General features: G+C 42.0%; 1 protein-coding gene across 10 annotated transcripts in view; it reads right to left on the bottom strand.

Annotated features, from left to right (window-relative positions):
- COMMD10 (COMM domain containing 10) overlaps positions 1 to 6,669 on the bottom strand; it is a 165,544-nt gene extending 158,875 nt beyond the window's left edge. For 5 of the 10 annotated variants that reach the window (XM_043514535.1, XM_043514537.1, XM_043514536.1 and 2 more), the window contains exons 1-3: positions 6,501 to 6,658; positions 5,938 to 6,028; positions 3,355 to 3,465 (exon numbers count right to left, since the gene is read on the bottom strand). In XM_043514535.1, coding sequence (XP_043370470.1) covers positions 3,355 to 3,465; positions 5,938 to 6,028; positions 6,501 to 6,532 — 234 coding nt within the window. In that variant the 5' untranslated portion in view covers positions 6,533 to 6,658. Of the gene's footprint in view, positions 1 to 3,354; positions 3,466 to 5,937; positions 6,029 to 6,500 lie in introns of all 10 variants that reach the window. The other 5 variants (XR_006281334.1, XM_038403093.2, XM_043514541.1 and 2 more) reach the window with 2 other exon arrangements.
- Positions 6,670 to 12,136: the final 5,467 nt, after the last annotated feature.

Genomic DNA, 12,136 nt, shown 5'->3' with positions numbered 1-12,136 from the left:
CTATGAGCCTGGGAGCCCCTCACTGCCAGTTGACAAAGGACCCACCATACTGTATCTGACACCAGGCCTGACCCACTCATTACATCCAACACACTGTTGTCATAATATTATCCAATGGTGTCATATAAGGTGTCTTATGTAAACTGCTGATATGCAGGTACCAAAAATCATTGTGTAGAATATATACACACGTTGTGCGTATGCTGTATTTGGGAGGCAGTGCATAAATCCAGCTTGTCCTAGACAAAGGAATGTGTATTTACCTGTCTGACTAGCTTGCTTCCAGGCAGAAGATAACAGAAGTATATTTACATTAAAGTGTATATTTACAAATATACATTACAAAAATGTATATTTACATTTACAACAAAGCCATCAAGCTAACAAGCAGGGGAGAAGACGGTAAAGTAATCACATCTGGGGGACAGAATCTGCACCCCAGGAAGCCTTCCTGACTCTTAAGAGAAAACAGACATTGTAAAATATAAGGAGAGCAAAAAGCCATTGGAGCTATCTATCACTTTGGGGACATAAGGTACAGCACCCTCTGAGCCTGTGAAAATTGGATCACCTACTCCAGAGGCTAAGGACATTGGTAACTTGAGGTAAGTAAGAAAACTGCTTAGGCAAAGATTGTAACTTGTTAAAACTAAGTTTTAGTCACTAAAAAAGTTTTAATTTGTTTTGCTTTAACCAGACCTGTCTCTTTTTCTCTTGTTTAGCATCACTTAAAATTCTGTTCTTTAATAAACTTATTCTTGTTTTACTACAAAACCATCTAATTGCTGTGTATTAAAGTGAAGTGCGAGTCTACAGCTAACCTAACCAGGTGATGCGTTCTGTTTCTTTGGAGGCAGAAAACTTAATTTCTATGAGCGTTCAGTGAGAGGGAATGGACACTGCAGGGAGACATCTCTGGGGGAATTCAGGTTCACTGATTATTACCTGCAAGGCAAGGTTTGGCCTGGCAGAGTCTTGAAGAGTTTGCTGGCTAGGCAGACAGGCTGGTGTGCCAGGTAGCTGACACACAGCTTGGCAGTAGCAAAGCTCTCACTCTTTCTGGGGCAGAGGGATAACACAATAGAGCTCAGTTCTGGTTGTCTTGAGTGAAACGTCACAATTACATTTTTTCAAAACTATTATTTTCCACAGGTAGGTATTATTATGCAAAGCAAAAGTTACAATGGCCAACATATCTTTCCATCCATTAAAAATAAAAAAGTGTTCTATTCTTTATGGCCTACTATATCACACTGGCACTTCTTCATGGAAACAAAAAAGAAAGTGAAGCCACAAACCATTTTTAACATTTTCTGTCTTTCTTTCCCAAACTGACCTTTTCCTAAGATTTTATTATTTTTTATAAGAGTAAAGTACAATTCAGCACAGAAGCATTTTGACTGAGTTTATTTACTAACAAAAATATTCATACTTTCTAGAAGAACAATATTAAACACTTAGATTAGAGATGTAATTTAGCCAAAATGTATGTAAAACGACACTGAACCAAACTGCAGGCCCAAGCCTGCAAATTTTTACTCATAAAAGTAGTCCCACTTAAATGGGATTACTCATGTGAATAAAGACTGCTTACATAAGAACATATGAACCCAAGAATGGCCATACTGGGTCAGATCAAAGGTCCATCTAGCCCAGTATCCTGTCTTCTGACAGTGGCCAATGCCAAGTGCCACAGAGGGAATGAACAGAACAGGTTATCATCAAGTGATCTGTTCCCTGTTGGCTATTCCCAGCTTCTGGCAAACAGAGGCTAGGGACACCATCCCTGCCCATCCTGGATAATAGGTCATTGATGGATCTATCCTCCATGAACTTATCTAGTTCTTTTTTGAAACCTGTTATAGTCTTGGCCTTCACAACATCCTCTGGCAAGGAGTTCCACAGGTTGACTGTGTGTTGTGTGAAAAAATACTCTTGTTTTAAACCTGCTGCCTATTAATTTCATTTGGTGACCCCTAGTTCTTGTGTTATGAGAAGAAGTAAATAACACTTCCTTATTTACTTTCTCCACACCAGTCATGATTTTATAGACCTCTATCATATCTCCCCTTAGTCGTCTCTTTTCCAAAGTCCCAGTCTTTTTAATCTCTCCTCATACAAAAGCTGTACCATACCCCTAATGATTTTTGTTGCCTTTTCTGAACCTTTTCCAATTCCAAGTGACTTATTTCTATTTAGTTTATCATTTTGTTCCAAAACCTCCTCTAATGGGACAGCTCCTCAGATTTTTCACCTAAAAAGAATGGTTCAGGTTTGGAATCTCCCTCACATCCTCAGCCTTGAAGACTGATACAAAGAATTCATTTAGTTTCTCTACAATGGCCTTATCATCCTTGAGTGCTCCTTTAGCATCTGGATCATCCAGTGGCCCCACTGGTTGTTTAGCAGGATTCCTACTTCTGATGTACTTAAAAAAAATGTTTGCTATTACTTTTTGAGTCTGAGTCCTTGGCTAGCTGGTCTTAAAATTCTTTTTTGGCCTTCCTAATTATATTTTTACACTTCATTTGCCAGAGTTCATGCTCCTTTCTATTTTCCTCACTTGGATTTAACTTCTACTTTTTAAGTAGAGGCTTACATGATTGTACAATATTATGAAATATTTATTACTTAAGATATCAAAGTAATATAAAGCAATAGCTTTATCTAAAACATCATCAGGGAGGAAATGTTTCTCACAGTTTCGCAAGTGTTGTTGTTGTTTAAATGTCATATGCACCATTTTAAAGTACGTCAATGTATTTAATGGCTTAGATTTTTTTGCCACACACAACAGCAAATGTTGCTGGCGCTGCCTCTAGCAGCTGGTTTCCAAAAAAAAAAAAAAAAAAAAAAAAAAAAAAAGTTTGAAGTGATGTGGCATGCCCCAGGAAGTTGGGGCCCATGGCCCCTAAGGCTGGCTCTGGTACTTAAAGCCAGATTCTGATACTCTTGATACATAGCACCTTACTCCATGAGTTCTCCCATTGACCTCAACAGAAACCGGGTTGTATCTGTGAAGTTTGATTCTTCTCAGTGTGAGGATCACAAGCTGGTGCTCAGAGACGTATAGATAAGCACAGGATACAGGGCAAGCTTCTACCCCCCTTTACTCACATTAAGTAGAACCTTGCTCCTCAAGTACAACCCTGACCTCAATGAGACTACTTGCCAAGTAAGATACTATGGAACATTAGTAAAGGAGGTAGACTCAAACCTTGAACAAATAAATAGCATGACTCTGATATTTGTTTTCAGGAAGTGTCTATTTTAACTTGCGCTGTCTAATAATTTTTCTACCAAACAAGCATTATGTTTCGAATATTTAACAATTCATACTGATAAAAATGGTACCTGTTCCAAAATAAATGATATAGTTTCAAGGACTAAATGAAGATCTTGCTTCTCCACTGAAAACGCAGCTTGAAGTTTTTCTTCCTCCTCTTCACTGAAACTGCTCTCAGCCTGAAGTACAAAAATGGATTTATTCCTGGTATTCCATCTGCCATCCAGAATTCATTATCCAGAAAGCAGGTTTAGTTAAAACATTAAAGAGACAGGGGTTTTGTTTGTTTGTTTTTAAATGGGAGAGGAAAAAGAAACCTTGTTAGAGGAAAAAATATATCAGGATACCAAGGGCCTGACCAAAACCACACTGACTTCAGTGAGCCTCTCCAATGCTTTTAATGGCCTTATGATTAGGCCTTTATGAAACAGACATACATGTGTACACTTCTTCTCTCTGTATATAAAAAACATGTTCTAAATTACTATGCAAAAAACTCATCTTTTGACCACATTTGATAATATGCAATGTGGAAAAAGTTACATATTTATACTTGACAATACAAACCAGTGACAACAGTGTAATGCGCACCGGCTGGACTAGAAATAAAAGCACCAAAGAGAAGGCAAAGTTGTAGTGCAGATATATGCACTTCCCTTGGTTTACTATTGACATTCCTCTGGTCTGAACACAGTCTATATTCTTCTAAAAGACACAATAATAAAAGTCAATTTGGGGAAATTTAGAAAACCACATACAAAAAGTCAAAAATCTATAACATGTCGTATTAAAGATCATTGAATGGAAAATCTTATTGAACTAAAGTACTGAATGTTTAAGCATAATGCAAATATTGTCATCTTTTAAAAACAAAATATTCCATGTTTTAGACTTCAAACAACACAGTCAGGCCAATTAGCAATGCTGTAAGTGCACAGCTACTCAAAACAAGCAATTGGGCTGTCAGAGCAAAGATGATGCAATTAGAAAGAGACCTAGAGGGTCAAAACATTTGAATCTCTAACAAGAATGCAAAAATGAAAATGTTAGTTTAATCTGTGTATGCAGTGTTGTTGTACCCACACTGGTCCCAGAATATTAAAGAGACAAGGTGGGTGAGATAATATCTTGCATTGGACCAACTTCTGTCGGTGAGATAGAAAAGCTTTCGAGTTTACACAGAACTCTTCTTCAGTCCTGAACAAGAGCTTTGTGTAAGCTTGTCTCTGTTTAATTTTTAGCTTTTAGAAGGAAATATGCAACTTTAAGTATCTTTGCTAATACAAGGAAGTTTATTTAAAATTTCCACCAATTCCGTGCTCCCTACAGTTAGACAACTCATGGCTCATGAAACTGGTAATATAATACAGAGTCTTCAACCCAACTCAACTCAGTCATTCAAACCCAGTGCAGGACAATAGTCACCAAAAATTGTTATGTTATATAATGGTCATTTAGTAGTTTAGGTGACATTAAGTTAATGGCTCTTTCCACCTGCTAGTGGGCAAATATCTTCATTCATTCATAAATAAATCACAGTTACTATTACCAGACCCTTGTTAGTAATTTCAGCAGCAAAAAATCAATAATTGAAACAACCCTCACATTCCTGGTCCCACTAGAGCACAGTTGGAACAATAAAGGTAAATTTGTATTTTTTTTTCAGCCATGCTGTGCCTGTCCAATGTCTAGACTTCAATTTCCAATGCTATCAATTTGGCACCTTTTAACATTCTAAATTCTTTTTAAAAAAAAATAAATACAAGTTTGCATCCATCAAACACTGATACAATGACTAAGGGAAGTTGGAAACAAATATGTACCCATGCATCTGGAGGGCAAGACCAAGTTTCCGTTACTATTATTCTCACTATTATATATTATGCTTTTCTGTTCTCTTACAACAAAAATTAATAAAAGACTTGCGTCTAATCTAATTAATCTAGCTACTAGTCTTCCTTTTCCATTGTATGTAGAGCACAAATGCAGATTGTGCATAGGCTTGATTCTATTAAATCTGACCCATCTAGATTCATCCATTCCTAGCATGCACACAGAGGCATATTTTTTGACTAAATATTGTACAAAACCTAACTTAGGATCAAAAGAAATATTTAATAAAGCCAAAAGAAAACTTCCAACAAAAACAGTGTTTGTTTAGATTTAAACATTTCCTCTAGCTTTACATTGGCGCACTTTTCTGATTCATTGGTGCCAGAAAGTCAATCTAACATCAGATATAAACAAAAGTGACTACTACTGACTATTCATTCTATTTTCATTGCCCAAACTGCAAGAAATGAAATACGGGCACCCAGCATAAATGGTGAATTAATTAATTATAGGCTTTATTCTCACTTCTATCTCCGCAAGGGTATAAGAGGGGAGAGCCAGCTCCATCCTTCCATACTATTTGCCACTCAGAAGAAGATATACTTCTGTGGAGAAAGAAGGGTGTACTTTTTCTGTAATTTGAAATAATGTGTATGTTAAACATGCAAGAGAAAAGCTAAAGATTTAAGAAAAGAGTATCTTATGACAGGATTTTAAAAAGCATCAAATACGCAGCAACTGGTATGACATATTCATTACAGAGTTTAAAAATGTATTAAAAGGCGAGAGCTAAGGAGTTACTGTCATACTATACAAACCTTTAGATGAAGCTTTTGAAGGATGCGGGAGAGTAATCGAGGAAATTTGCCTGTGTCTATCACGTTAATGAGCAACACCGCTTTTTTGATGCTAAATTAAATGAAAGAGATCAGGTAAGTTTCCTAACAAACATATCGCCTTTAGACAATGTAGTGCAAATATTTTTGTTTTCCAGCGTTTCACAAACCAAGCACACTAGCGCCACTGGCTTCTAATCTAAATGGATTTGATACTTTAAACACAGTTTACAAAAATTCAAGGTGAGAGTAAGGGTGAAAATAGGAACAGTCCCACCCTCCAGTTACACCGGGGCGGAGCTGACACGCTGGATGCCTCAGCCCAGCCCGCTGTACGACACTGACACGGTCACACTGCCCTATCCGTGGGGGGACCCACATGCTAGAAACCTCCAGAGGCCCAGTGCCCCTGGCGCACTGCGGAGTTCGCGGGGCTCCCAGCCCAGCTGTGAGGCTGGGGCGAGCCGGTGACGCAGGCGCTCCCAGCTCCACCCTCCCCGCCAGGCCGGGGCTCCGCAGGCGCCGCTCCGCCGGCCGGTCCGTACCTGGCGCTCTCGGGGATGATGGGTGCTGCCATCCTGGCCGCCGCTGCCTGGTTCCGCCGCCAGCACCCGGCAAGGGGGGGGGGCGGACGGGAGCCCGGCAGGCTCAGCCGGCCCCGGCCCCGCCCCCCCAGGGCCGGGCGGCGCTGTGGGCGGCCCTTGCTGGCCGGACCCCTCCGCCGGTGACTGTCCTGGCCCCCTCGCTCGCTGCCCGGCGGGAGGGGCCGGCGTGTGAGCCGCGCAGCCTGGGGCCCTGGAGCTGGGGATCCCGCCCTGTCCGCCGCTGGGCCTGGCGGAGCGCGGGAGCGAGTGGGCACGGAGCAGGGCCCTGGCCCAGGACGGCCTCGCCCCGGCGTGGGGAGAACGGGGCCTGCCGCGTGGGGTCTCGTCCTCCAACAGGCGGGTTTGGGGGCTGAGCGTCCTGCGCGCGTGGCTGGGTGCTGGGTTTCGGAGTCCGCCCCGAAACCTGGCAGTCCGGCGTCGCAGAGCCAACGCGAAGCGCGAGGAACCTGAGCGCGGAAGGAACCGACCCAGGAGGTTTAAAAATCCTGCGGAAATCTGGTATTTATACAGCTCCAGGCTCATCTCAAGTCTTGCCACCAGCCCCGACGCTGAAGGGGAAAGTGACTCCAGCGCTTTTCATTGTCCAGTGTGGGGGAAATGAAGACACAGCCCTACGTTTTAAAAGGCAGTTGCATTCTAAAAATTCTTTACCTTGATATCATCTAAGGCCTTGTTTAGATTAGGATTTAAAGGGGTGTTGCTAGAACATGTTAGTTGACACGTTCTAATTAATGACAGGTTTCAGAGCAGCAGCCCTGTTAGTCTGTATTCGCAAAAAGAAAAGGAGGACTTGTGGCACCTTAGAGACTAACCAATTTATTTGAGCAGAAGCATACATCCGATGAAGTGAGCTGTAGCTCACGAAAGCTTATGCTCAAATACATTTGTTAGTCTCTAAGGTGCCACAAGTCCTCCTTTTTCTTTTTATGTTCTAATTAAACACACTTGAAAAGGCTAGATTCCCCTCTTGACTGTATCTCAACCAGCTTCATGTTCAGCACACACTATCTTGTCTATGCTTAACTTTTCAAATGTGTTAAACTAAAACATTTTAACACACCTTTTTATTCTAGTCTAGATACAACCAAATTCACTACCCCAGTGTAGGTGTGAGGAAGTGTCTGAGTCTCATACTTAATTTTTTTTTTTTAAGTGCTCCCTAGAAGGCAGCTTTGAGGACATAAGAGGAGAGAAAGAGAAGATCATTCTCTTCTCCTTTGGTAACTACAATCCTGTCCCAACTTCATCTCTTCACTGTTCACATCTGAACTATGCTCAGCTCTTGAAATTTGAGGCTGGTGTGGAACTTTCTGTGTGATGGCTGCTCAGGCCCTCCAACTCCCATGGATCACACCAGTTCCACACCATTTTCAGACAGCACCTTTCTCCAGAGCTCAAGGCAGTAGGGAGATCAGCGTCAATGAATCTAGTACTTTCCACCCTACAATCTCTATTGTATCACCTCACCCAGCACCCCTCCCACCAGGAGCAATATCAACACCTTTCATTAGCAACAAGCCCTGTAGCACTACTTAACACAGGGGAGGGCAAACTACAGCCCGTGGGCCGGATCTGGCCCACTGGGGCTTTCAGTCCAGCCCGCGAGATTGGTTGCACAGGGCTAAGGCAGACTCCCTGGCCCCACGTCTCTCCCGGAAGCGGCCAGTACCATATCCCTGTGGCCCCTGGGGAAGGGGTGGGGCAGAGGGCCTCATGTGCTGCCCTCACCTGCAGGCACCACCCACTTCAGCTCCTATTGGCCAGGAATGGGAACCTTGGCCAATGGGAACTTCGGCAGTGGTACCCACAGGTGAGGGCAGCGTGCAGTGGAGCTGCCTGCCCCACCCCACCCCACCCCACCCCCAGGAGCCACTGTCGGACATGCTGGCCACTTCCAGGAGCAGCAGGGAGCCTGTTTTAGCCCCGCTGCCACCTCAGAGCCTGCCCCCTGCACCCCAAACCCTAACCCCCTGCCCTGAGCCCCCTCCTGCACCCCAGCCCCTTGCCCGGAGTCCCTTCCTGCACACCACACCCCCTCCCACATCCCTTGCCCCAGGCCTACATTCATGGCCCTGCATACAATTTCCCCACCCCGACCTAACCACCATTTTACCCCCATCCAGAAGCACACGTGCTACCACTGAAGCAATACTTCCCAACACGCTAGCACTAAATGTTTGGATATATTTTTATTTTAATTTATAAAATAGGCAATTGTAAAGCCTGGGTGCATTCATTATAATAAAAACATGAAAAAGCTGGAAAGAACAGTTAAATGTGGTTGAAAGGTTTGTGAGATATTACCAGAAAGGACTTGCCAGTAGATTGTAGAGACAGCGATTTCAGAAAAAAGGTTGAAGTTGTTTGGACATGCTGTACAGGTGTCAAGAAACTGTACTACTAGACAAGCCCTTGATTGGACGCCCCTTGTGGGAGGTAGAAAAGAGGAGGACAACACATGAAACATAAGAAAACAATTGAGAAAGATACTGCTGTCATGGAAACAGACTATAACAGAGCAAAGAACATTGCATTAGACAAATGGAGGTGGAAAGACTGGGTTGCCTTGTGTCAAAAGGCACAAGAGCATCTAATATATAATAAATAACAAAGGATTATGGAACTGGGGTCATGGCAAGAAACCATGGCAGGTGCTGGAATCAGATGGAGAAAGGCTGAGAATCCATGATTGAAGGAATTATTAATAATTTATGTAAAGAAATGTGTTAAACATATAGAATGAAATCCTAGTCATGTTGAAGTCGATAGGAATTTTGCCATTGACCTCAGTGGGGCCAGGATTTTACACATTACTTTTTAAAGGATAGCAGTTATTTAAGTAAATCCTCTGTTCAGAAGAGAATTCAGTATATACTGCACCCTAGGAAAAAAATCTGAGTAAAACCACTGACTTTACTCCAACAGAGGAATTGAATGCTAAAGTGGAGGACTCTAGAGTAAGGGAATAACATAATTCCCACCAAATATATTAGCAGGATTTAAATCCACAATCTCTTTTATGAAAGTCAACTATTTTTTCAAGCTATCCTATAAAAGATAATTAAATACAAATATTGCATTTATTTTTACACATTTTCATGTAAACACCAGGAGACATACAATCCCATGAATAGAGTAAAAGCAAATTAAAATTGGCCAAAAAGTTAAGATTTCACACTAGGGTAAAATAATTTTAACAGTGTAAACCCTGATGCTTGGGAAGCTCTACATGCCTGGAGAATCTCTCAAAAATCAGCCATTTAAAAGGACTAGGTAGACTGGAAATCAGATAATCTTTTTAAAAAGGATTTCAATCTAGTTCAGGTATTGCATATGCCCCACAATCTCCCTGCCAGTTCTGGGTTTACAGTTATATTTTCCTATGTTTAAAATGTTTTTATCTCACCTACTAGTGTATGAAAGACCCACAGAAATAACAAAGAAAACTGATTAGAAGGAGTAAGCAGTGAAACTATACGCAAAGGGCTGTCAAATGCACAAAGTAAAACTGAAAAGAGAAAAAAAATCTAATTTTTCCTCATGTCTTTCATTTTTTAAATGTACAGTGTCCTTTGAATATGGTAGTTATTTTTCTTGGATTGAAAAACATGATAAAAAATTGCACACCTATTCAAGTGATTTATTCATGCAGTTGGACTAACAGATCTTTTCTAAATGGTCCAAAGGCATGTTCCACCATTTAATACTATATCAATACCATAAATTGCCCAGCTTTGTTGCTCTAGACATATTGCTGTAGACCTTGAAGTGAATAGGCTGTGGTGAGGTGTTTTAATCCATCTACAGAATCTTTTGCAGGATCAGGGTCCTAGGCATTATGGCTGAGATTTTAGGGAATATAGCTAATGAACATTGGGCTTCTAAATCCCTTGAGCGGCTTTTTAAATCTCAGTCTCCATGACCCTATGCCTTACCCTTCTCAGGTGTAGAATCATGTATTCTGTTCTATTATAGGCTGTGATGCACAAGTACCAATAGACCCGTAAATACTGTTTTCATATCATTTGCACAGAAATCTTTTACAGCCTGTTCTCATCACTCAACTTTTCAGTTAGGATTCATGCAAGAATTTCCTTTTGATTTTTAATTCTTAAAATACTCCTACAGGACACAGAGGAAATATGAATAATTAAGAATGCTTTGAAAATGTCCATATTCATCCTATTTCCAACTCCAAAGTATCTTTTAGATCTGCCCCTCCCACAATTTGTTCTTCTCATTGTCATTCTGTACTCCCTCACTCCTTCTCTTTTCCTACTCCCTCATTTATCTTTCATCACTTGCCCTCTTTTGGCATTTTTCCTTATTTCTGAAGCACACTCTTGTATCCCTATCTTGAACACACTATGTATGTCTATAGTTTTGAATGTACAGACATGAATTTATTGAACTGCTTAAAAATTGTTTTCAGTATGCTGTTTGTACAATGTACCTGGCCCTAAAAGTTGACTGTGTAATCATTCTGCTACTAAGGGTATGTCTACACTACGAAATTAGGTCAAATTTACAGAAGTCGGTTTTGTAGAAAGCGTTTTTATACAGTCAAGTGTGTGTGTCCCCACACAAATGCTCTAAGTGCATGTAATTGGCGGAGTGTGTCCACAGTACCGAGGCAAACGTCAACTTCCAGAGCTTTGAACTGTGGGTAGCTATCCCACAGTTCCTGCAGTCTATGCTGCCCATTTGAATTCTGGGTAGAAATCCCAGTGTCTGATGCGGCTAAAACATTGTTGCGGGTGGTTCTGGGTACATATCGTCAGGCCCCCGTTCCCTTCCTCCCTCCGTAAAAGCAAGGGCAGACAATCGTTTTGCACCTTTTTTCTTGAGTTACCTGTGCAGATGCCTTACCACGGCAACCATGGAGCCCGCTCATCTAACCGTCACTGTATGTCTCCTGGGTGCTGGCAGATGTGGTACTGCATTGCTACACAGCAGCAGTTTATTGCCTTTTGGCAGCAGACAGTGCAGTATGACTGGTAGCCGTCGTCAACGTAGTCCTGGGTGCTCTTTTAACCGGGCACCTGGGCAAACATGGGAGTGACTCAGCCAGGTCATTTCCCTTGTTTCGTCTCATGGCGATTGAGTCCTACCGGCAGTGCACTGTCTTTTAATCTGCAGCCAGCAGAAGATGATGGCCAGCAGTCATACTGCACTGTCTTCTGCCGAGCACCCAGGAGGTGACGATGGCTAGTGGTCGTACTGCACAGACTGCTGCCAGCAAGATGTATAAAGATAGGTGAAGTGGCTCAAAATAAGAAATAGACCAGATTTGTTTTGTATTCATTTTCTCCTACCTCCCTCCCTTCCTCCCTCTGTGAAATCAATGGCCTGCTGAACCCAGTTTTGAGTTCTATCCTTGAGGAGGCCATTCAGTTTCTCGCAAAGCCACTCCATTTGTTGATTTTAATTCCCTGTAAGCCAACCCTGTAAGCCATGTCATCAGTCGCCCCTCCCTCCGTCAGGGCAACAGCAGACAATCGTTTTGCGCCTTTTTTCTGTGCAGACGCCATACCACGGCAAGCATGGAGCCTGCTCAGATCACTTTGGCAATTAGG

Source organism: Dermochelys coriacea, chromosome 5 (assembly GCF_009764565.3).
Source record: "Dermochelys coriacea isolate rDerCor1 chromosome 5, rDerCor1.pri.v4, whole genome shotgun sequence".
NCBI classification, from domain to species: Eukaryota; Metazoa; Chordata; order Testudines; family Dermochelyidae; genus Dermochelys; species Dermochelys coriacea.
The sequence above is the reverse complement of the archived record's forward strand: the minus strand, read 5'-3'. Positions and strand labels throughout refer to the sequence as shown.